General features: G+C 37.9%; 1 protein-coding gene across 1 annotated transcript in view; it reads left to right on the top strand.

Moving 5' to 3' along the window:
• Positions 1 to 21,831, top strand: part of edar (ectodysplasin A receptor) — a 37,082-nt gene extending 15,251 nt beyond the window's left edge. Inside the window, exons 3-12 of the mRNA XM_017423794.3 lie at positions 428 to 547; positions 2,807 to 2,988; positions 6,595 to 6,680; positions 11,342 to 11,422; positions 11,540 to 11,665; positions 11,764 to 11,838; positions 15,618 to 15,690; positions 18,355 to 18,682; positions 18,793 to 18,856; positions 18,946 to 21,831. Coding sequence (XP_017279283.1) covers positions 428 to 547; positions 2,807 to 2,988; positions 6,595 to 6,680; positions 11,342 to 11,422; positions 11,540 to 11,665; positions 11,764 to 11,838; positions 15,618 to 15,690; positions 18,355 to 18,682; positions 18,793 to 18,856; positions 18,946 to 19,331 — 1,521 coding nt within the window. The 3' untranslated portion in view covers positions 19,332 to 21,831. The remainder of the gene's footprint in view (positions 1 to 427; positions 548 to 2,806; positions 2,989 to 6,594; positions 6,681 to 11,341; positions 11,423 to 11,539; positions 11,666 to 11,763; positions 11,839 to 15,617; positions 15,691 to 18,354; positions 18,683 to 18,792; positions 18,857 to 18,945) is intronic.
• Positions 21,832 to 26,151: the final 4,320 nt, after the last annotated feature.

Genomic DNA, 26,151 nt, shown 5'->3' with positions numbered 1-26,151 from the left:
AGTGCAGTTAGGGACCTATTTTTGTTACAGATTGGCATCATAATCACCTAGGGAAAGTCCTTAAATTTGACTCACTATAGAAACAAATTTTGTTTTCTCTTTACACACAGATAGACTACATCACACTCACAATGACCCAATTTCTATCCTTTGCCTTGAAAACCAAAGGTGGATAATAATGTTTTTTTGTGTGTATTTCAATTAACTACATATTTTTTACCATTGTTTAGGTGTAGCAGGTTAAGCACTGATTTAATCCTTTTTGATTTTAGCCTCAGGTGGATCTTGTCGGTTTCCGATCGGAGCAGTCCGTCAGAGAGTGATTGCATTAGTTCTGACTGTGCACGTTTTTGTTTTCACAACTGTTGTTCAGCATTTGTCTCCACTCACCGTGTTCTCCACCTGCCTGTCTCTCTGTCCCCCCCAGGTGTGTTGTGTGCTCGCTGGTGCCGAGTACTCCAGCTGTGGAGAGTATGAGTTCTTCAACCAGACCAGCAATAGCTGCCAGGCCTGTCCTCAGTGCCAGCCGGGGCAAGAACCACATATGGTGAGAGTATATACAAATACACACACACACACACACACAGAGGAAACACACATGAAAACCATTAATTTAGGACACAGTCCTGTTTGTTGCTGTATTTAAAATAGTCTTCTTTGTGTGTTTACATCCTTTGAATTCATTTTAAACCAAGTGTTTTTTTAATTAACTAAAGGAAGAACACTAATTAAACAGGACTGTTTAAAACTGATAAATAGCATAAGAAATTAGGATTTTGATGTGTGTCAGGGTTTGCTCAGACCACCCACAACACTCACACACACACACACACACACACACTAGACAAAATCAATGAACGCAGATGCAGCTGCACAGTGAAGGGTGCCTTAATTCAAATGAACAATTTCTTTACGTTGTTTTTGCTCTCACGGAGATCAGTTTGAAGGCACGCATTACACTGAATGATTTGTAGCAGTCACACTGTGATTTAGCATTCGTCAGTCAGTCTGCAGACAGCCAAAGTAAACACGGAGTAGGTAAACGCTTCAGCAGGCACCCCAGGATGACACACCCTCCTTAAAGAGGGTGTGGCAGGAGTGAACAGGGTGAACTACAGAAACCTTCTGAATAAAAATAACTGCAATTGATAAGTGATGTAATGCTGCTGTTTTACTAAGTGAAAAATAGACTCTCCCCCGGCTACCCTGCAAGCATGCAGGTACAGTATGTAAGGAAACTTCCCTGCCCCAAACCAGAAAACAAAAACAGCTATCATCACACATAGTGGGTTTTTTTTAACTTTGCTTTTCTCTGCATGTATTAGAAGGCATCCCCCATATTGCGCTGAGTTTAAACTTATAAAAGGGATTCACTTGTTTCTTTTCACAACACAAAAGCTTAATCTGTTATGCACAAAACATAAATAGCCATTCATGAGTAAAACTTTCCTTAAAACACGTTTAACTGGTGAGATGAGACATTCCTCTGCACTTTCTCCGGCCCGTCTGATTCCCCTGTGTGCCGCAGCCTGTAATTCTCATGTTCGTCTATTTCCCTCAGGTTTTTTTTTGTGGGCGAGTGTGTGTTTTGACACGCTTTTAATCAAAGAATAACCATGCTCACATCAGGAACTTCAGAAAGTACATGCCCACACACACTTTGATACATCACATAATCAAAAAGGCATTGAAGCTCCCTTTCAGAGGAGTTGTTTCCAAATTTCCCTTTTTGTTTACTTGAATGTAAACTCGTGTAAGTCAGTCTTAAACTTCCAGTTTTTGAATTTTGTTGACTAACAAAAATCAGTTTGCCTTTTAAAAAGAAAGCTGCTCAGCGTCAAGATTACATTACCTGGTGGCTTGAGAATTATGTAACATATAATTCTTCCTGGGATTTTTGTTTCAACTCATCATCCCTCCACTTTCCTTCTGCTTTTCTTTTTCTGACTGTCTTCTAAAAAAAAGAAGAACAGACAAAGATTAGAAAAAATACTTTCTGCTTATTGTGTTTCATCCACTTCTCTCCCGCAAACATCAAGTACATCACAAGGATGATTCAGAATGACAACAAATTTGCTTTGAAAAGGAAGAGGATTTCAGTCACTGGAGGCGGTTTAAGGCTCTGAACAGAAGCAGAGTCACAGAAAGATCCAAGATAAGCTTTAACCCAAAGTGACATGATCCCGCTGATAGCTCAGTGCGCTTTTCTATGAAATAATTGCACCAGAGCTTACGGACGTCAAACAGAAGGGCAAGAATATTGGATTTCTTAAAGAGCCAGTTTACTGTAGCCTAGAGCGATGCGGCACAGGCGTGTTTAATAGACAGATGAAAGAAAGAGGGAAATTAAAGATGAAAGAGGGAGTCAAAAAGAGAGAAAAAGTATGTTTTTGTAAATGTGAGCATGTGTGATTTTGTGTGTGGCCCGTTTCTGCCTCCTCACTGAGAGGAAGCACCATTTGAAGAAGATCGATGCGAGAAAACAGAACGACGAGTTGGTCAACCTAAACACTACCATGCATGGAGAGCTGCGCGCACACATCCTCTGTGACCAATCACATTTCTCCCTTGTCATCTCGGAAGAGTAAAGCCAGATTTTTACTAGGGACAATTCTAGAAACAGATGTGTGTTTTCAAGTGTGTGCAGTGTGTGTTTTTGTGTTTGTGTGTCCACACTGTAGTAATGCATCATCTCATTCATATGAGAAGCACACGTTAAACGTCGTTTTAATGAACTTTGTGTTTGATATTAAGCATAATTTGGGATGTATTTGATGAATTTCAACTATGTGTGAATGTTTTGCAGAACTGTGGTTATGGTGTGAAGGACGAGGACTTTGCCTGTGTGCCGTGCCCACAGGGGAAATACTCTAAAGGAAAGTATGAGATCTGCAGACGCCACAAGGACTGCGATGCCCTTTACAAGGCTACCGTTCGAGTAGCAGGAACTCCAGAACGGGATGCAGAATGTGGACCATGTTTACCAGGGTAAAGTACACAGAGATGCACTTTGCAACACTAACAATATATATCACACAATACTCAGCATGAGAATAAATATACTCATTACTTTAGTGTAGAAAAAGAACAAGAACTGAAGCTGCTCCCAGCCTTAATCATCAAAGGAATCACACACAATAATAAAGATACACATAAAAGCAGAAATATACTGATCAGAGTTTCAACTTTAATTTTGTTTTTTCATTTTTGTAAGCTAAATTTTAGCTGATCTCTCTCTCTCTCTGACCAGTAATTATCAACCTAAAATGGACTGATTTTGATCACTAACTGAATAATTTATGCATTTCCCTTGTTGTTTAAATGTTTTTTTTTTCCAAGTTCATAATCGCTATATAGATTTAAGAGTGAAGTTAATTTTGCAAAATATTACCATTTTTTAATAATCTAATCTGAGCAGAAAGTATCAAGGCAAAAGCAGCCACAAAAACACTTGCTCTTAGTCATAATTTCCATAATTATTTAGTGCTCATGACATTTTATTTGTTTCTCTCATTTACTCACTAAAATCAGTAGACGCCTCTCTTATGTTTCCTTGCTGTGGTTCTTGGTGAATTGCCACAACCTTAGATCACTGGTTTCCTGTAGAATCACTGTAGTAAACATCTATCTAGTCACAAGGTTATGTGTCACAAAACAAGAGATTCATAAATAAAATTGTGCCTTAGCTTTAAAAAACATGTTTAGCTCTACCTTTTGTTGCGAAGAACTAAGCGTTTGCATGAGCATTACAAAAAATGACCACAAAAAATGTCCTGCTTACATTCTTTTTAGAAATTATCAGTGGGATCTGTTTTGATCTGCTCACTTTGAATAACAAAAAAAAGTCATGGCGCCACTATTGATGCAGAATCCTCTGAACACTTCCCCTCAGGGCTACAGTTACAGTAGCAGGAGTTGCTTCAGTAATGAATTGCAAATAAGATAACGAGGCCAAAAGACTTCTGAACTGGAAGCATTTTTCATAGAATGTGCATATATGCAAACATCTTCCTGAGCTAACGTGCAAGTAAGCCACCCTGCTCGGGTGGTTTTATTGTTGTGGCTTGTTGTTGTTTGGGGAAAAAAATTACAAAATATATAATAAAGTAGGTGATGAAGAGCGTGTCATGGAAATGAGAGATTTATGCTCCGAAGACATTTTAGATCCCTCCCACACCATGAGAGGCGTTCATTGATAAAATCTCCTCCTGTCATCATTCGGGGCGCAGTTTCGTCTCTCTTTTTTTTGGCTCTGGGTCTCATTTTGCCGGATGTTTTTGCTTTTGATTAATGTGATTCTTACATGAGGGAGTGTGCAGATGCTCGGTTTGATCATGTCTGTATCCGTGTGTTCTGTATATGAATGTGCCTGAACACTTTCACAGAACTCAGTTAGAACCTGCGGCTGCTTAGTAGAAAAGGAATAAAGGTTTTACAGTTCTGTCTTACTCTACCTATTAAAACTGTGTAAAGTCTATTTATATTGCATTCTGATTTATTGACAGTGTTAGAACTAGATATATAGAAATATGAAATCAACAAAATTTTAGATTATTTATAATAAAAATAGTTGTTACAAATTGCAATTATCTCATTTTCTGCATCCATATGGCTCAGAAAAGGTTGAAAATCTATTCAGATCTTTAAAAAAATCTTTCATCATAAATGTTTTCTATTTTTTTAGATTATTGCAGTTTTATATTGAAAAAAATCATGCCCTACTAAACAAAAATTTATTAATTTCCTTGGTTGTTGTATCTTATTTTTAATTCTTTAGCAATAAATAATTTACTCATATTATCAATAAAAAGGTACTATAGAAAAACTATTAATACAGGTCTTCAAAAAAATGAAACAACTTTTAAAACAAGCGAACCAAACTGAGCATATATATGATCTAAAACTAATCTAGCTGCATAAACACAAGATCAATATTTTAAAGTGCACTGACATGTTTACTAGTCATTAAACTCCAATAAATAATAAATAAACAATGGCCTTTATTACATCAAGGCTGTGCACATGTTTGCAATTTTATGAAAAGCAAGATTTATAATAGATGATCATCCATAAACATGGCTTTATAGATCTGTTGTAAATAATATACACAGTATCAACATCTTTTTTTTTTTTCTCTCTGTGCGCTCCCAGTTTTAGCTGTGAATTTGCAAAGATTTTATTGTTTTGAAAAGTTTCTGGATGAAGTCCTGCATCATTTTGTGTAACTTTATTAAGGAGTCATGCTGAAAAACGTTCTCAAGAGCACTGAAAAATGAGATCACCGGGTGTTAAAAAACATTAAAATGAGTGAAATCTAACATTTTGCAGCAGTACTTAGAAGGAATAGCATCAGCAATAATAACACTATTAGAAGCAGGAGTGGCCTTCAGTGGTTGTAGGTCTCAGGGATGTTACTTTTGTGAACAACGTTTATAAAGCCGGTGAGCAAGTGATGGAACAGAAAGTTTCTTTACGACCTTTGTCAAAGTGAAGACACAGCATAATCCTAATGTCTAATCCTAATCACTTTCAAGACAAAAAAATGCTTGCTCTTCAATGCAGAAATGCAGGAATAAAGATAAAATAAAAAATAGCCAAATCAGGGATGTCAGGAGCACATTCTTCAAATCTGTTTGAATCACTTTAGCTTCAGATCATCTCTGGGGTTGAGGAGTTCCACCAAAATACCAGAGAGAAGACATCTTCTGATGTTCAGAAACTTGGCAGAGAAAAAACTAAAATTCTGCTTGATAATGATTAAAACACACACCCCCACACACAATCAAATAGGATTTGATTGATTCTAATAGCAAAAAAAACTGGACACCTGACTGAATCCAGCACCTTGAAATAATTTAAAGGAAATGGAACAAAGTAGAAATGAGCAATATACTTCCTCTTAGCGTCCTGTTCTTATTGTTACAATTTTAATTTAGAGTAATGCAGTTTTTGTTGGCTGATCAGTTTTGTTTTATTTAAGTTATATTAAACAAGATTGTGTTCCTATTTTATCCATCTGCTGCACCTGCATGGAAGCCCTGATTACCTGCAGGCTGTATGCATTCAGTTCTCAAATATCCTCCTAATGCCATTCAGCCTAAACGATCCAAAACCGTCCATCTGTTCAGAGCCTTGGCACCTTTCATACCTCGCTTCCTTTTTTCTCCTCTTAAATCCAATTCATGACTGAAGGCGATATCTGTACCAAGCTATTTCTGGTGCCTCCAGGGTTTCAATTATGTACATTTCTATAGAAAGTCAAACTTTTCATCTTTGCTTCTTTCCCAAACTTATACACTGTATAAGCAGAAAGTGTAGAAAAAAAGGTCCCTGACACACCCACCACACCTGCTGACCGTATTTTCTTGCTGTTGTAAAAGCTGTTTTCATTTATACATATAGTATTTGGATTTTAATGAATAACCAATGTTTTGTTCTATCTTTTTGATGTTCCAAAGCATAATAAAAGGCTGAGAGAGACACATGATTTACATTAAAAGCAAAGAATCTGTCAGGCTTCATCACTTCAAGTAAACCCCAGATACAGTGTATCAAGTTGCTGCTTTAAAGGTGTGCATTTTTTATATTTTGCAGGTATTATATGTTGGAGAACAAACCCAGAAACCTCTACGGGATGGTTTGCCACTCCTGCCAGAATGCACCACGCAACACCAAAGAATGTAAGACTAACGTTTTGGTTCTTATTTGTATTTGTCACTTCTCTTCCTTTGCTTTGTTGCAAATTGATTTTGATTAATAGTTCTGTCCTATACATTTACTAACAATTATTAGCTATTTACATGGGTTTTAGTTGATTAGAAGCTGCCAAAAATGTTTTGTGCCTAAACGAACGGAAATAAAAGCTGACAGGCTGTGCAGAAGCAGATGATGAAAGCCTGGACTCGGTTTGAGGAAACAGCTGGAGGTCAGAGGTTGAGCTAAGCTTTTCTCAGACCCTTTGATCATTGTCCTCTCTTATGAGCCAGCATCACTGATACAAACAGACAGGTTGCATTCTCGCTCGCCTTTCCTTCTTGGATCACTGCTTTCGCTGCTTTCCTTGCTCCTACTGGTTGTTGTGCTGCTCATCGATAACATCACGCACCATCCTGCGTACCTGACACCGTGATTGTTCGTAGACATTTCTTCACGCTTGCAGAACGGTGGGAATGTGCTTGAAGCAGCTTTTCTTGGGTTTGCAGATGCGTCTCAAATTTCCAGTGGCAGTTCCTAACATTGTGTTCATCTTATAATTGCTGTGATCATACAAAAAGAAAAAAAAGAAATGCTACCAATTTCCCCCTTTACACTTGAGTTTCTATTTAATTAAGTCACCACAGTTTCTCCTGTGAAATGTACTGCATGTTTAAACTTGCTCTAACTGTGATCAGTAGTAATGTGTCTCCAGGGGGGAAAAAAACTTAGACTCCGCACATGCTGTAGGTTCAAATTCATGCCTTCTGGGGGGGAAAGAGAGACAAAAGATTTATAACTATGTATGCGTATATATATATATATATATATATATATATATATATATATATGTGTGTGTATGTATATATGTATATGTAGATAGATAGATATTGTTGCCCTTTTGCTTTCAGTGCGCAATAAGCATTGGAAGGTATAGAAGCTGAAAAATATGACGGAAAAAAAAAATTACAAGTCCAAATACTTCCAATGAAGATTAAAAAAATAATAAAACTTGTGTTGTTCCTTTGTGCTCCCTCTAGATGACAGATATATTATATATGATATATAAAATGAGGGTTCATCGACAGGATCTGAATGACATTTCTGCCCTTATGTGTCTAATGCTGCAATAGGAATCATATTTATGTGCCCATAATTACTTAAAATCCCCTCTGAGCATAATTAAAGAACCCTTACACTAATGTTATTGTTATTGTGTCATATTAAATTAATGAGTGTGTTTTGAAAGATGGAAACCCCAAAAAGCAGCCTGGGCCTGCAAAAAAGTGTTGCTGGGAAGTAGAACATACACATCATACACACACACTCACACACAAAGACAAGTGTAGCAAGATTTATGATTTTTAAATATGTGTTGTACTAATGTTTTTAAAAGTATGCTGGAACTGATTTTGCACTCAGAACCTGTTTGTATTAAACGTTTTAATATCGCCAAAGCTCCACAGCGTAGTGTCAAATAAATCTGACATTTCATTTAATTCATAGAACATTCTTTTGTAAGATTTTAACCATTTTCACTTTGATATGTGCAAGGATGACATTGCTTACCATCGTGTTTCTTTCAAACTGAAATCCTCTTAACGAGGAAAGAAAAATAATGTTCAACAAACATAAAATCTAAGAAAGAAGCTAAAGCTGGGAGTTTTATTTGCTTAAGGTGAAGACAGGCTGACACTTGCCATGTAATCTGTAAATTACTCTGGCTCTTGCCTAGCTCTGTGTGTGTGTGTGTGTGATAATTAAAATTGTGGCGGGTATGAGAAAGATGGATGATTAGCATGTTTGTGCTTGTGCTGATGCTACTCTTTGGCAGGTTGTGATATGGACCTGTAGGCATCGCTCAATTACCACTATGTCCTTCTGGTTTTTGACTTTTGTTGGCAGTTTTCTGAGCTTTTTCACTATTAAAATGGGATACCTATTAAGTTTAAATGAATCTGTGCTTCAGAGTTACTAAAACTCTCACCTTTGGCTTTTTAGGAGTTCCTCGCCTCTCTCGTCTGGTCCTTTCAGTTTGTTTGGGCCAAAGATTGGTCGGCACATTTGTCATTTTGCCATGTGTGTTCAGCCTGATTAGGAGATTAAACCGCAAGACACTAAACAGAATTCCAGTTCAGACTCATGTCCTCATCCAGAGGAGTGTAAACACATACTGAGGGTTGATGTCTGCAGCCACAGGTGCTGGTTTGTGTGTGTATATGTGGTGACACGAGACCCTGAGACCAAGGGAAGCAGCGAGGCACATGCCAGAGTATATCAACTCGATGAAATGAAAGACTGATTAAAAGATGTGATTTATGTGCTGCCGGGAGTTTACAGCTCCATTAGGCAAGAGGAAGGAGAGTTGATGAAAAAGCCAGAAGGGGAGGACTGGAAGCAATAGATCGACAGATGGAGGGAAATGCAGACAGGGAGCCACACTGCTTTGTATCCATGCTGCCCGATAAAACAACTTTTGTACTGCAGGAGTCAAACTTTGTCTGCTGTCTGGGATGATAATTTGCTTTTGTGGAATATTGTTTGCAAAACTGAACTAGTTGCAAGTACTAAGACAATGACCATTAAATGTAAGGCTGAAGTTAACAGTTCATCCTCAGAGAGTGGCACCATATCAACTCAGGATTTGGTGAAACTTAATAATAATAATTTTATTCTTGTCAGTAAAACACTACTTTATATTGTCAAATCTGCTGGCCGTGCCTCTAACATACACCAATTCAGGCAAGACAGTGGCAGGGCTGATTCTGAGTGACTGCACAGTCTTTATGTTTTGAAACATTTTTTTTCCTTGCACAAGTCACAGGCCATCACAATCTTATCGACTGAATTTTCTGCATGATCAAAAAATTTGGAAAACAAATTTACTGGGTGTCTCAATTTAGTTGCTGTACTTTGAGAGTGCTAGATCTGTATTTGTTGTAAATGACTACTTTTTTGCCTGCAAATTTGCTGTTGTTTTATTTGAAAGTAATGCAAAGTTTAAGAAGAATTAAATACAACAGAAATGCAATGATATGTTTGATTAAATACATTTTTCTCAAACTGTTATTTTTAGATGTTATTTTAACTTTTGAGAAAGTCTACAAACAAATATAAATATATACCTGTGTGAAAATAGCTAAAGCTATCCACAAGTGCCTCTCAAACTCACCAAAGCCCCCATTTCAGCCAAAGTAGCTCATAGCAATTAATTAATTTTCTAGCAGCTGTTTCATTTAAAAAAAAACATTTTCAACCCAGAGACTGATTCAAGAATGGCACCAAAATTATATTAAAAAACCTAAAGAGTAAAGAACAAAATGTTGCACTGAATCTAATTGATAAATAGGAAATTAAAAGAACAAAGGAGCAGTGTAAAGTCAACAACGTTGCTCTTCCCTTGTGTTCAAAATCACCAGTTATAATTTAGAAATGTTACCAACAGCAGGCAGTGTTTGTAAATGTCATTTGCAATGCTGTCTGCCATTCATTTTTACTATTGCAAATCAGTTTTATTAATGTCATTGCATAAAGTCTTTATAAAGGCCAGCTGTTGGTAACGAAACATTGAACAGCATTTACGAATGCAGTTGCAAATGTTTGTAAACACATCTGTAAAATGAAGACAGAGCTGGAGAATAAGATTGTTCTCTGACCCATATTTTCTGGCCACCAAGAGACCCAAATCCCACATCCTGCTTTCATTTCACAACCTTCTAGATTTATGACTTAGCCACAATCACCTATCTACTGCCAATTTGAAGGTATTTGATCAAAGCCATTTTCTGTTTGTCAGCAAGGCTGTAGAAAAACTTCTGAGCTAAGTAAAGAAGATTATTATTCTTTGTTGACATACAGAATTGTCTCTGGTATTCATTAAAAGAGTCATAATGTTGCAGATCTTTTTACAAGTTCTCACCATTTCCTGAGGGCATAATTAAATCTTTGTGACATGCACTGGTTAAGACACAACAGGAATACATGACAAGAGCAATAGTTTGTCTTTAAAAAGATTTTCTTTGCAGCCTGTGAGACATTTAACTCCAGTTCAGCATAGATCTTAGCTTACTGTTTAAAAAACACTATCATTTCTAAATATTCTGCTATTTCATTGTGTGCAGTTTGGCCTTGGATAGTTGCTAGTGATCCATTTTTATTCACAATCTCATAGTAAAGTGACCCAGGTCATTAAAATAGCACCGGAGACAGAAACATAAAAGGTAAACTGCAACCTGATGGTTTATACAGCCACACTGTAAGTCTTTTATTAAATTCCACTTCATAAACCCCAGACTTTACTGTTGGTCCACTTCTGTGCAAAATGGTTTTAATTTGTGTGTGTCTCTTTCAATCAATACTAAGAACCTTTGCTTAAATAGATAGATTTTTTTTAAAGCAATAACTGACTATTTTAATGGTCCCTTTGATTTTGAACAGAAAATAATACTTTCTGACTTCCTGGTCTGCATGTGAAACAAATGATTGTTACTGTGTTGTTCATGTCAAATAAACATTGGTTCCAATTTGAGTTATCCATCCTAAAGTAGCACTCAACAGCATCTTATCAAAACCAAACTATTTTAAATGGTACATCAACAGATATTGACTTAGAAGTGTAAGAAAAAATGTCTGCATGTGTGTTTTACAGGCATGCTACCAATCAAGCCAATAGGAAAACGTCCAATTAACCCCAGCAGCACAACAGCATTCCCTAACCCTTCACATAAAGGTACAATCACAATCGCAAGTTTCATTTGTCTTTCTCCATCCATCACATTTTTTGTGTGTTCCATCCCACAAACCTACTCACACTTTCTTACTTTTCATCATGGTCTCCATTTTTCAGGTTCACCAGATCAGAGTCACCTAGCAACAGCCCTTATTATTGCCATGTCAACCATTTTTATCATGGCCATGGCTATTGTTCTCATCATAATGTTTTACATCCTGAAAGCCAAACCTAATGGCCAAGGTGAGGCCCACAAAAAACCACACCAGACGTGCAGTTTCCCATTAAAGGTTGTGATTTGTGTTTCATGGAGTTCTCTTTCTGTGTGTTCTTGTTGGCAGCTTGTTGTACTGGACAGGTTGTGAAAGCAGTGGAGGCTCAGACCAACAAACAGGAAGACAAAAAAGACATCCCTGGTGAGACAAGCTACACAAACGCACTCATAAATGAAGTACATACTATGTTTTTTGTTGTCTTTCCTGCTTTTCCCACTGTCGCAATCAGAAGTCCGTCGTATTATTATTATTTTTTAAATAATCGTTTGTCTACTTCATACCGGTACTGTGGTTAAACCTCATCCTGGCTTTGATTTTACTTTGTCATGTTTACATGAAACACAAGTTATCCTATTATTTACTTGTGAACATGATTTTAATTTTGTCCACATTTCTGGCCACATGCTTAGACACAGGCTCATATTTGAGGATGCTATCTTGCCTGTTCTTTTCTTTTTTACTTCCCCAAAACTTGAATAGGAGCTTTGATTCAAGTTTTTGAAAAAACTCAAAGTAAATAAATAGAAGCCAAATGGACCTCACGTCTTGTTTCTCGAAGCTGTTTTGCCTCACAACTGAAAGGCTTCTTCACTTCTGATCGGTGGGGAATTCCAGGTTTATAAGTCATTTTTGGGACAATCTCATTAATAGTGTCAATAAAGTCACATGAGTTACTGATCTATTCTTCTGTCCTGCTCATTATGCTCAGCTCAGTGTAGTTCATAACGTCAAACTGACACATATCCTCTTGATAACAGAAAGGAAGTAAAATGGATCACAAACATATCAAAGCTCTTCAAACTGTGGATAAACTACATTAAACAGCGGCTGTGGCCTATCTAGTATGCACATTTCAACTTTGACTCTCCTCCCTAGGTGGTTTCACAACTGTTTACATATTGAAACATGTGACTGCCAAATGTCCTCATAATGCAAGTAAAGAAATCCAGGTTTTGTAGGACTGCCATCTTTTGCAATACTGAGAATGTACACATATTTTCTAAAAAATGTTTCACTGAACTAAACAGAAACCTAACTGGAAAAAGGTGGACTGCTCCCTCCAGACTGGGGCTGAGTCCCTGATCCAAATGGAGGAGGTCAAGTATCTGGGAGTCCTGAGTGATGGTAGGATGGAGTGGGAGATGGATCAATGAATCGGGGCCTCATCTGCAGCAATGAGGGCATTGCTCTGGTTTGTTATGGTTTAGGTGCTGAGCCAAAAGGCAAAGCTCTCCAATTTACTGATCCGTCTACATTCCAACCCTTATCTATCACCATGAGGTGTGAATCACACCCAAAAGAACAAGATACCAGACACAAGCGGCTGAAATGGGCTTTTTTGTCGAGCGGTTGGTCTCAGCCTTAGAGATAATTATTATCAATATGGAGCTTGGAGTAGAGCTGCTGCTCCTCCATATTGAAAGGAGTCAGCTTAGGTGGTTCACGCATCTGATTAAGATGTCTCCTGGGCTCCTCCCTCTGGAGATTTTCCAGACTCCCCACTGGAAGGAGATGCCAGAGTAGACCCATAACCTGCTTGAGGGATTATATATCATGTCCACCTTAGGAGCCTCCAGGAGGAGCTGGAGAGTGTCACTGTGGAGAGGGTTGTCTGGATTTCCCTCCTGAACCTGTTACCTCCACAATCCAGAACATGGATGGGTTAATTGATGTTTCACTGATAATTGAAAACATTATTTTTGTTTGTGTGCGTGTGTGAGAGTGTGATAAAAATCATCAGCAAATTAAAAGCACCAGGAGGTGATGAAGGTTCAGCTCTGAGTAGTTGCTTTGTTATGATCTTCCAAAGCACATACTTCAAATTCTTTCTAATTAAAAAAAATAACTATAAAGGTAATTTAAGAGATTTTTTTTAAACTTTGAATAACTGAAGCTCAAAAAAACATGAATATACAGGGAATTAATTTAGAACATCAAAGATTGTTTCTGTACTTAACATCCGTTTGATTTTTTTACATCTCTCAAATCAGCAAAAATAAACATGACAACTGGTCATTACAGTGTTTCCAATAACTCGTCTCAAATGATGCAGTTTTGAAAGCTGAGCCCACAAAATTTACACTCCAAAATGTGATGCACTCTAAACAGCAGCTGAGGTCAAATCCCACTCGAAAAAATGCACTACAAAGACACACAAAGCTAAACAAGAACAAGACAAACTATAATTAGCTTCCTTCCCACTTTTAACTTTGAGTATGAAAAAAACAAATCTAAATATTCACAGCAACAGTGTGTGTAACAATAAACTGAAGCTTGAACAGATGCCACCCAGCAATTTTTACCTAAGTATGTAATTTTCACCAATTCCTTCATCAAAATACTTTAAAACTTTTATTCAGGTAATCTAATGGCAGGTTGATTTCTTTCATCTTGTGTACAGTCTGACATCCATAATCCAAAACTTTCCTGTAGTTCTCTAAGCTGATAATAACTTTTCTGGGTTTTTTTCAGCTAAGGTCTGTACATGTTTTTGGAGTCAATTCACAGTGACCTTTCTTCTTTTTTTTTTGTCAATATTTCTTCTTTATCGGAGCAGATTCTTTTAGAGCAGTGTGAATTATGTGGCAAAAGATATGCCCTACAGCCACTGCAGTGCTGACTGTTAACCACTGGACTGAATGAACATTGCCTCATCTGATCTGACTGAGACACATTAAAATGTTAACACCGTTTTGTATTGGATGTGCAAATTGGTCATTTGTAGTATAGTGTATGTAAATAAATGTGTGTACAAAAGCACGTTTGTGTGTGTGTGTGTGTACTGTAGGCTGACAGAAACGCAGAGTGATGAGTGTATCGTGATGGAATGTGAAGTTTCCAAAGCTGAAGCCATATGTTGCTTTAGGCGCCATTTCTCCTCACAATGATGCTCTGTTCAATTTTACTCCCAGACTGACTGACTAAACACTCACATGTGCCGTGAATGAGAACAGGAACATATCCATGCTAATTAGTGCAGCTACAGACACATTATAAATTAAAAGTGGAATAGCTGAAAAAAAAAGCATCATAGCGTGTTTAGAGGAATTTAAAGACTAAATGTCTGCATTGTTAGTTAACATTGTATTATCATAAAAGGCTGCATGTGTGTGTGTGTGAATGCATTTGAATGACTGGTGTGTGTACGTGAGAGAACAGCCCATTGCTTGGAGCTCTACCGGAGCTAGCTGTCACTCATGTAGACACTGACAATAATAAAGCTGTGAGATGAAAGAAGCAGGCACTTTACCTCAACCTAACACACACTCATCCACATACACTCACACACCATTTGTTTCTTTCAGGAGTTCACTCGTTAGGCTGTCTATTCCTATCAGTAGCCATGATGTCAGTGTAATTTCACATCCTACTCAGGATAATCATTTTAAACACTAATCCAACTTCAGTTCAAACATTTTAGCTTCAAGAAACTAGTCTTCTTTGTGTTGCAAGTCATGCAAGTATAGATTTATAATTTAAGATGAAACTTATTTTTGTTTAGTGATAAAATATTCAAGAGCAACATTTATCGTTAATTTTCAATTTACTATGCACATATTCTGACACAAAGTAATTGACAATTTGAAAAACTTTTGTTTTTATTTGTGTGTGAGAAATTTTAGTATATTTTATTGTCTTATTTCTTTCACAATGCATATACATTCACCAATAACTAAAACTATATTTGACATGTTTCATTGGGAGTAGCATTTAAGACTAAAGAGAATCATAAACAATGAAGAAAAATCATCTATGTTACTCTCTCATCAATTCTTCTTATGATCACATTGCTTACAGTTCTGCAGTTTCACAATATTTTATATTTTGTGATTAGTGATACTCCAGTTTTTTGTTGTATTTTGAATTAGTGAGGCATATCTTTAAACCTGTGTTTTGTTTTTTATTTGTTTATCTTACAGACAATGTGGTGATATTCTCGGAGAAAGACGAGTACGACAAACTGAAAGCTCCTCCTCAAAAAACAGTGAAAAGGTGAGAGAAGCCTCAAATTTAGCTGGACTACAGCAATTATGTCTAATAAAAATAATGAAAGCTATAAAGATTCTCAGCTTAAAGATTGTTGCTGCACACAGCAAACAACCACGTTATAGGAACAGACATGCAGCCTGCATGTTTGTAGCTTTGCACTGAAAAACCAGGAGTACAAACAACATTAAAATAAGATGAAACAAGACTCCTAATGGAAGATAATGCTCCTTTAATATCCTGTTTACCAGAAGATGTGTACATGGAGGTTAACAGTGAGGTTTAAAAAAAAAAGATATGTGAAGCTTTGAAATTTTGAAGTTTGACACATGATTAAGAACTTTGTTTCTGTTTACTAACCACTCAACATATTTAATTAGTGAGTTTTCTCAACCCAATTAAAGAAGCAATAGTCCTCGAATCTTTGACATCTGAATTTACAAACAAAACCATCATATAGTGATTTGACCAAATTTGTTGTGGTACCAGATATACCAAGTTGATAGATAAAAGCATTTCTGAGACATGCAGTAACCATGTTTCATGTTTTACAACCTCATCATTTATTTTTGATTGGCTTTGATGAAGTTTTAGTGATATAAACTGTGACACATGATTCATGCAATTACCTGCCAAGTTGTGTCTTAGAGTGCCTGCGAGTTCAAAATAGTTTTCCTGCAGAACCTTCACAAGACTCTGTATAAACCATGTGTAGCAGGTCAGTTCTGAACACTGAACATGGCTGTTTTGGCAGCCCACTGCGATGTCCTCAGATGTTACTGTTTAAATAGAAGTTTTATTAAACTTTCACCCTTTTCACATCGTAAAGAACAAACAAAAAAGAATCATAAACTGTAATGGCTAATGCTGCATTTATTAACTCTGAGTATTGTGAATGGGTTGGAATCATGTCTCACAAAGACTCCACACAACATTATCCTTTATAATTTTCTCACAATCTGCCCATAATTAAATCACCACAGAACAAGCCATTGCAGTATCGCTGCCTCTGGCCATTTTTTTGTGTTTCCACGCATACACTCTATGTGTGTGGTTAAATGATATCAGTTGACTTTTTTTTTTCTAAATGTAGTAATAAAGCAAATAGCCCATTATGTGGCTTTGGAGCAGGCAGAGAGGTGGGTTTGGACGGGCTATGAGGTAAGGAAGCACATTTGAGCCCTGGAGCCTAAACATCCAGACAGAGGGACAGGGCGGGTAGTTATCAGGGTGGATGGGGGTATTTATTCCAAGCTTCACATAAAACCACCGCCAAGTGAAAGCCTGGCCAGCAGGCAACAAAAGAATGATGGTTTTCTCACTTTTCCTTCTGCATACACCTCATCCCTCATGTAAGGACAATGCTGCTTTGAGTGAGTCTTCAAACGATAGTTAGGAAACATTTGAAAACATGCAGCACATAAACATACAAAAAAAAATTCCCTATGCTTAAATTATACTTTCATTGCACTGTACATGATTTGTTTGGTATAATTTTAGAATTTATAAAAGGGATGTAAATAAAAATAAAAAGATTAGATGAGACAAGCACACACTCAGTAATGCTTATCCAAACACACACACACTCCTTAGCATCAATAACAGTCAAAAGTGTGGCAAAGATGCATGCCAGAAGATGTCCTAACTCACTGCATTAGTTGCCAGTGTAGGTGTAAGATGTCTAGGGAAACAATGACATTTTGTGAGCAGGCTTATGTTTGGAGAAAAAAAAAGCGTGGGACATAGAAACATCTTTGTCAACAAGGTGCTTTTACAAGAAAATCCAAAGCAGACAGAGAGGGGAAGACAAGAATGGGTGGTAAAATTATAACACATAGTATCATGTTGTACAAAGCTGGGTTGTTTCGGTCTGTCGTAGGGACTGCTGGAACATCAGCAGACTTGGCAACAAAACAGCATATTTCTCCAGTTTGTTTTTGAAAAAAACAGTCTTTGTATATTAGCTTCCTCCAGTTACATAAATAGTGTAACAGTACTAAGGCCAACGCTGCAGGGTTGTACTGATTACAAGAACAATAACTGTTGCTTGTGCACCTGAGTACAGCATCAAAATCTGTGAAAAGTAACATTTTGGGTATATGCTAAATTATTTGGCACTTGTAGCTAAACATTAATACAGCACAATCTTACCCCAGTCTGGCCTGGCATGTTGTGCAGTGAGTTAGTTGTTAGGTCTGTACAAAAAAAATTAAAATTTTCAGCCTGTCATTTACCATAAAGGGTAAAAATGTTAAAACTGCCAGCTTTGTCTAGAGGAAACAAAATGAATAAACTATAACCGCAGAGCCACTGCATCTATCCAAGTTGCTTGACATCCTGTAAAACAATCCAAAGTTTTTGTACAGCTTTAACAAACAAGACAGAGTTTTAATTAGTGTGATATATAGATGGCTGTTGTCTAACAAACTGCTGGCAGGAGCTTTGTCTATTGATCTGCTCCACTAGCAGTAAGGCTAATTACTGCACTGTATACTGTTAGAAGCGCCATAATTGTGTTGTATAGAAGCTGTGTGTAATTTGAGAAACTGCAGCTAACAAATATCTTGGCAAAATGAGCGAGCTATAATAATCACAGTATTATTTGTAGTTTTTTCAGAATACAATCTGATAAACTCACCTCCATGAATATTTATGTGTGGGTTTGTGCAGTGAAAACGACGCGTCGTCAGAGAACGAGCAGCTGCTGAGCCGCAGCATTGACAGCGACGAGGAGCCGACATCGGATAAACAAGGTTCAACAGAGACCACAAACACCAACCCCAGCCCGTGCCTTGTCGACCTGGGGAACAAACCCGACCTCTCCCTGCTCTCTCTGGGACTCTTGGACCGCAGTCGCACATGCAACGGCACCTCTGCTGTAGTGGCCAGCCATGCCAATGGCTTTCCAAGTCCCAACCACATGAATGGCATCAACCACATGTCCTCTAGCAACCACATCAGCGGTGTGAATGGGATCAACAACAACAAAGCCCTGGGGGTAGGAAGCTAAGCTGAAGTTTTTTAAATATTACTGTGCAGAAAATAAATATAAAACAATCCACAAATCAGCATCAGTTGAAAATTGCATATTTTTTTCCCTCTACACAGATGCTACAGAGTCGGAGGAAAAAGATATTAGATCTTTATGCTAGAGCCTGCAATGTGACTGAAGGTAAGTGTTAATACAATATACACTTTGACAAAAGTTAACAATTGATGAAATAAAACCTTTTAATTCCTACATTCCTGCAACCATTCCAGGCCTGAGCCCCACAGAGCTTCCCTTTGACTGCCTGGAGAAAGCAAGCCGCATGCTGAGCTCCTCCTACAGCAGCGAGGCGGCCGTGGTCAAGACGTGGAGACACCTGGCAGAGAGCTTCGGTCTGAAGCGCGACGAGATCGGAGGCATGAGTGACGGTCTTCAGCTCTTTGAGAGAGTGAGCACAGCCGGTTACAGCATCCCTGACCTCCTCACGCGCCTGGTGCAGATCGAGAGGCTGGACGCCGTGGAGTCGCTCTGCGCCGATGTGCTGGGAAGCGGCGAGGTGGCAGCGGTGGCTGGACGGCAGAGCATCAACAGTTTTCACAGCCAGTTAGTCTGTCCCTCCCCATGCACATCTCCATCCCAGCGCTGCGCCAGCGTCTGAATATTGGGTGGAGCAGAGACTCAAAAGACTTGGAAGTTTTCCAGTACACGTATATGTAAGGACAGATGTTGTTCTGACAATGGTAACTGTGCATATGGAGTGTACACATTACCCCCCTCACATGAAGAATGTCAGTGGGCTTTCTGTCCACGGTCCTTTATCTGTCAAAAGCTAACAGTCTGAAAGTTTTTCCAAGTGCTGCAATGTTTAAAGATGATGAAAAACAATTCAATCAGTGCTTCCTTTATCAAAAGTGACAACATATTTCAATAAGTTTACAATTTCAGCTTCTTGTCTGTGAGAATATAATTATCAGACTTTTTATTAGCATGTTTTCTTCTTCAAATGCCATAGAATTGTATAAAAAAAAAAAAGCTGGAAGGCCTTTGCGCTGGACGCATCTTAACATTTCTTTTTTTTTGTTTTTTAAGCTTAAATTTAAATTTTGTTTTAGCATTTTTAACAAACCTCTTTCACATTTATTGTAGCTCTATTTTGAAGGACCTGTAACCAGTTGTGGGCATTAGGATCAGGCCTTAGGTTGACTCTCCATGAAGGAGAAATGGAACTCAGATCTCCTGCAGTTCATCAAACAGACACTTGTGTCTGTACAAAGAAAGGGACCTGCTTTGACGCAGCATTAGTTAACATTCATAACTGCTCCTTTGACTGGGCTGTCATCACACAGGGAAGCCAGCAGATATAAGCTCCCTACTTAGAATCCAATCATCATGGCCAGATGGAAATGCTAAAAACATCATTCAGCTCAGCTTTCATCTCGTAAAAACGCCTGTGAGCTTTGGGTATATGTCGACACTCCCCCATCTTTTGCTGAATCCTAATTTCACCAAATAACATTCACAAAGAGACAAGAATAGATTATTTTCATTTGTAGGGCACTGCAAGGATTGCATTCTGTAAATTTTGACTTTACTCTGCAATCGTGTTTACATTAAAACAGCACCGTAGATTTAGGCATTGACTGATAAATATTAGGTGTGTTAGGCAGACTGATGGCACACAGATGCAGTGAATGTAAAAGTTCAACGACCCACCTCACATAAGAAGAAAAACACAAAAAGAAACTCCAAAACACACAGATTCAGCTTAGGTGCTTCGCATTCAAATGTTTGTGCCAAATACTGGATGAACAGAGTGTTCTGCCTGAGACCAGATCCCCTCAATCCACTGTCGACAACTTTAACACACAAATTCAGGTATTCTTCAACTACAGCTACCTCCTCAGCAGTGACCCAGTCTGTGACCACCTCGCCCCATAACTCTGCCAGTAACTCCCCTTATACCCCAATCTTGTGGTCCAGTGCTGCCGCCATCCCTAATTATTTGGCATGTGGCTCCCTATGGCCCTAATAGGCTGAAGTGTTGTGGTTTACAGAGCGGGTGCAAAGTGCCTGTGATTTCCAGCACCTAATTAAGCATTTAGGGCCACTTAACCACTGAAAGACCAGTAGAAAAGCTATAAAAATCCCCTGCATCAAAACAGATCGATGCCAGGGCAGATGAATGACTAACTGGCCCCAGGGTTCCTGCACTGTGAATGGTGCAAGAATACTGCCGTTGTGGTGGAGGTAGTGCCGTATTTGACCTATAACGTCTGCTCTTTTTCAGGTTTTGTGGTTGGCTTAGTCATGCTCAGGCAGGATTTTAGTTCCCCTCACCCCTATGGGACCAATAGACTAAATGAGAACAATATGCGGTTGTGTGAGTTCTGAGAAGCAGCTGAAGCTGGTTAGGTGTGTGCACAAGATTCAGAAACTGTTCCTCTGATAAGCATCAAGCTAAACATCATGAGGAGTGTCTTGTTGACGTTCACTGTAACTATTAATATTCACTGTAGGTCAAGTCTGCTAATTTCTGCAGCAATTATCCATCACAACTCGACAAAATTCTCAGAATTCCAAGCAATGTCAAGAGTTGCTTTGATTTCACTACTTGGAAACAGGACTGATCTTAATCTGATGCCTAATGTTGCCTGCATAATTTCCCAGGTCTGCTCTGCACAAAGTTTTTCTTTCCTGACACTTTTTTTTTGTCATGTCTTCCATTGCAATCTGGGGCGGGACTCCTGTGCCTTAAATTAATTCACATACTTGGTTACCAAGTATGTATCAGTAATTCCTTTTTGTGTTTAATCTAAAGCTTCCTCATAAATATATTGCCCTCTCAGAACACCTATGTTAACGATTCAGTTACAGTTTGAAATTACTTTTCCATGTTTTATATGAATATTGTGAAAATAATTCTGTTGAACTGAAATGAAATGGACCAAACCTTCACAAATAGAAAAAGTTTGACTAATATATATTATGCTGGTATGATAAAATACAGAAGCCATACATAAATAAATTACTTACCTCAGTAGCACAAACACTATAACACAACTTGTAGAAATACAAACTCATCACAGAACCAAAATGTAACTGTATATATAAGTTATTATTGTACATAAAGTATACCTAAATAAAGATGTATGATGGAATCTGCCTTGTGTTCTAATTTAAGGAATGCAGTAACTGACTGGTTATTGTGAAAACTTTTTATCACCTGCTACCGAAAGGCAAAGGTGGATGATAAGGTTTGTGTGTCTATCTGTTACAAAAATGTCTCATTGATTACAAGAGATATTTTAATGAAACTCCCAGAAAGTAATTATTGAATGTACATTTACAACTTATTAGCTTTTAAAGTCAACCCAATTCAAGATGGCTGCCACAGCTAATCCACATTAGCCAACACAAAAATATAACTTGGTCAATTTTACAGATAGTGAGCTAAAATTTGATGTGGTGGAAGCTGAGAGTCATGCACAAGACTGAGTGTGTTTTCTCGCAATATCACAAGATTGTACATCACATTATTTTCAAGGTTTGATCAAAACTGCTCAACATTTTATGGTTTTAGTCTGAAACTCTGGCATGAAAGGTGGTGGGTGATATGCATTCCTTCAAGGAATGCCAGGCCTTTTTTATTTTTATTATTTAGGTACATCTTGCCTGATGTGATAAAATAATTTCTTAGATTTTTTTTTTCTTTTTGTTTTGAACTACTTGACTTAAGTTAGCAGATACATAATCTTTAACATGAGTCTGCTTGTGATGCTCATGCACTTTTAATAAAGTTGCTTTGTACAATTTGGACCGGTGTGACACTGGTTAATAAAACAGGAATTTAGTAAGCCACAACCACGTAATGTTGGGCAGAGCTTAATAAACCTCAAAATGGTGATACCCTTATGCCAGTCAGAGCTTATAAATTTTATTTATTACATTCATCAAACTGGGGGAAGTTGCATTATTTACATTTTTTTATAAACTTCTTTGGTTTCTACATTACCTAACATTTTAAACTGAATAAAATTTCCCAACATTTGCTATGTGAACCTCGCCTCCTGCGCCTTTGAATCTTTTTACCAAAGGCTTATTCTTCATGTGCTCCTACAGCGGCAGATGCTACCTCTGGACACCTCTTTGTCATCAGGCCTTTCATTGTGTGAGTGTATAGTTATGCCAGAACACCAAAGGCCTTAGCTAAACAATGAGGTGCTGGCTAGGGATCTTAAGGTTGCTTTAGAAAAGGTCTGTCTGGCAGTGGAGACGTTCACTGCAAGGCATCAGGGCTGCATTTGGTCTCATCACATTTCAAATGCTCAAAATGGCCCACAAGAAGTCCTTGTTTGAAAAGCCTTATTAAATCCCTGCCTGCACACACACATGCATACACTTTATATACAAATGCACGTCTCTAGGATATCTTTTTGCATCTTAAGAATCTGACTTGGCTTTCTTTTATACAAGGAGAATAAAGGCACAGACAGCTTCTTCGGGGCAAGGAGTGCCAACCAGAATACCGATTAAAGCTCTGCCAGTTAGCAACACCTTCACAACCAAACACCTACTTTCACACGCATCAAACAGCAGCACGCACGTAGTGTCCACACCGCAGTAAGCTGGATTTTGGACAACTTCCTTGAGCATTAACTTGTGTCTGTCTGGCGTGCAAAGATAAAATGTGTTTGAGATCTGTTTTATAATTGCTTTCACCAGCACGTAAATGCAACACAACTGTGCAACTAGTGTCAATGCTGGCAACATGAGAAAGAATGTCATACTTGTTTTAAAATAAGTATTCCTAAAAAATACTTAATGCATTAACACAGAAGAAAAACAAGCCTGGCACCCTGGAGAGTTCATACTGTACAAGTTAAAACTTTTGGAACAGCACAATAAAGAGTTGAGTAATGGGTTTAAAATCAAACTAATATTGGCATCCCAGGCTGATGTAGGCAAACAAATCTGGTGTTCACAAGGACACACATCAAGCATATACAGAATAAGGATATCCTGTTTAAAATCAAATCTGACACCTAAGTTTTACAAATACAAACCAGAAACACAGGAAAAAAAACAAACTTGAAGAAGGAAGCTGTTGTGATCCCAGCCTTTCTACCATATAAAACCCCCGACAGCTGGTTCCACTTAACTCCATCATACAATTGCTCACAAACAGCCAGGTATTTTCGCAGACCCTCTACGTGCTTATTGCATTACTCAAGTGGTGTATTTATGCATAATGTGGCTGGTGAAAATAATATACAATTGGTATTCACCCACATGGAATTACTGATTGACTGTGGTTTCGCTAAACTGGAATTGCTGATGTTGGCCTCTGTCAGCCTGCTCCCACCTACCTAAAAACATTTTAATAAGGTTTACCAGCCAGACCAGAGCAGGGCGACCCTTTAGGGTAACTTTTTAAATATTTGGTCAATTTAAATACCTCAAACCTAAACTGAGATTAGTATATTACATTCTGTGGTGGTGGTGATGCCGGCCAGAGTCTAGTGGCAGAAATCAGACAATTAGGAACTGTATACCAGACATCTACATGTAGACTAAAATCTCAACACAAGTCATGAAGTAAATAAATCAGCTGTTGTCATTTCCTGTAGGTAACAGGGCCACATTAAAATGATAATCCACAGAAAAGTCTAGTTCAAAGAACTACTGGGCATGTATAATTACACCATAAGTGCAGGACGGGTCACTTGATTATCTTTTAATCAAGAGAACTTGATTATAGGCACTGGTTGCTACTGATTCCTTTTGAAACTTTACTAGGTGTTTAGTTTTTCCACACACCGATTCTGCATTTTGGCTTTTATTTTGTAGTGCTGTTGTTCATCTGAAGTTGTATTTGCTTCATTTTCTTCATGTCTTCATGTGACCGGAGGACAAACGTTCTATGAAAGAGTTTTACCACAATCCAAGCTGTCTTCTTCTCACCCAAACACAAAGGCTCAAACCAATTAGTGTTTATTGCTGGCAGATTTAGGCAGACTTTAGGTGTGATGACAGCCACCAGTGGCGGCACATATTTATCTTGTCATTTCCATACAAAAGGGATTATAAGCAGAATTTCATTTCAAGGCCCTCTTTTATTTAAGCCCATCGCCCACAACACCACTAACATCTATTTATATTGTCCATGCTTGATTGTTTATGCATTGTGCATTTAAAACAGTTATTTTTATGCAGTAAGTCAACAATGAACTGAATGTCAGAATGTATTCTTCTTTTTTGAACATAAATATCAAACTAAGTACATTTTATTTTGCATGATTACAACTAATGTAAAACAGACCATGTATCAACCTGTCTTATGTGGGTATTAAGATGTTCTTGGGGGCCCTGCTGGCCTGGGCACTAAGCAGCTGCTTAGACTAAAAAAAAGCACTATACAAGTGCAGGCCATTTACCATTTCTTGGACCAGCTGTGTTATAGACAATTTCCAGATTGCAAGATGCATATTCAGGGAGGAAAAAAAGAAGGTTCAGTATTTAAAAACTACCCAAAGATGTCCTTTTTTCCCCACAAACTGACACAATTTCTTAATAATTTGTTTCTGACATGCTTTGGTCAAAATGACACAATGAATTGCCTCAGCTCCACCTCAATACTGACAGAACAAATAATCCAAACATGGCTCAATCAATAAGGGGGGCCTCTTAGGACTGTAACGGTTAAAATGAGCCACTAACTGTGTATCATTTTTAAGTCATCAGAGAAGGCACAGCAAGGCAGTGGTTAAAGCTGTTATGTCACAGAGGTTTGCATGTTCTCCACATTCATATACATCTTTTCAGTCCTCCCACAGACTTAAAACATGCATGAACAGATGTTTGGATGCAAGTTGATAGTAATAAATGGCTTCACAATCGTAACTTTTCATTTCAGAATGGACTACAGTTAATGTAGGACTTTATAGTACAAAATATGTACAAGTTCTATATCTCACAGTAATGAGCTTCTCAGATATGACTGCAGTGTTGACCAGGCACACCAACACCTGAAAAGTTTAAAAGTGCCCATCTCTATCCCCTGAAACACAACTACCTGATTTGGACTAAATCCAAAAGCTTGCTTGATATGCTTTATGTGAGAAGAGGAAGATGATTACAACATTAAAGAAAAAGAAAAATCCTAACAGAAGGATGTTATTAATCACACAGCAGTGGCCGTTCTGTACATGACAATTATTTTGAGTTTCATGGGCTCTTTTTGAAATGCTTCTGAATATGGTTTGGCTGCACTTATCAGCAACTGTCAAGAGGGGCAAACAAATGAATAAAAGTAGTCTGGATTTATATACTCATTATGAGTGTTTGCTTTGTTGCCACATATGGCACACTGTATTCCAAAGTTTGTTTTAAAACCAGACGCTTCATTTTGAAATGATCCAGTTAAACTCAGAAGAATCAGCTCTGACGTTCTCCTGGCAAAACTTTCTTTATCTTTAATT

Source organism: Kryptolebias marmoratus, linkage group LG6 (assembly GCF_001649575.2).
Source record: "Kryptolebias marmoratus isolate JLee-2015 linkage group LG6, ASM164957v2, whole genome shotgun sequence".
Lineage (NCBI taxonomy): Eukaryota > Metazoa > Chordata > Actinopteri > Cyprinodontiformes > Rivulidae > Kryptolebias > Kryptolebias marmoratus.
The sequence above is the reverse complement of the archived record's forward strand: the minus strand, read 5'-3'. Positions and strand labels throughout refer to the sequence as shown.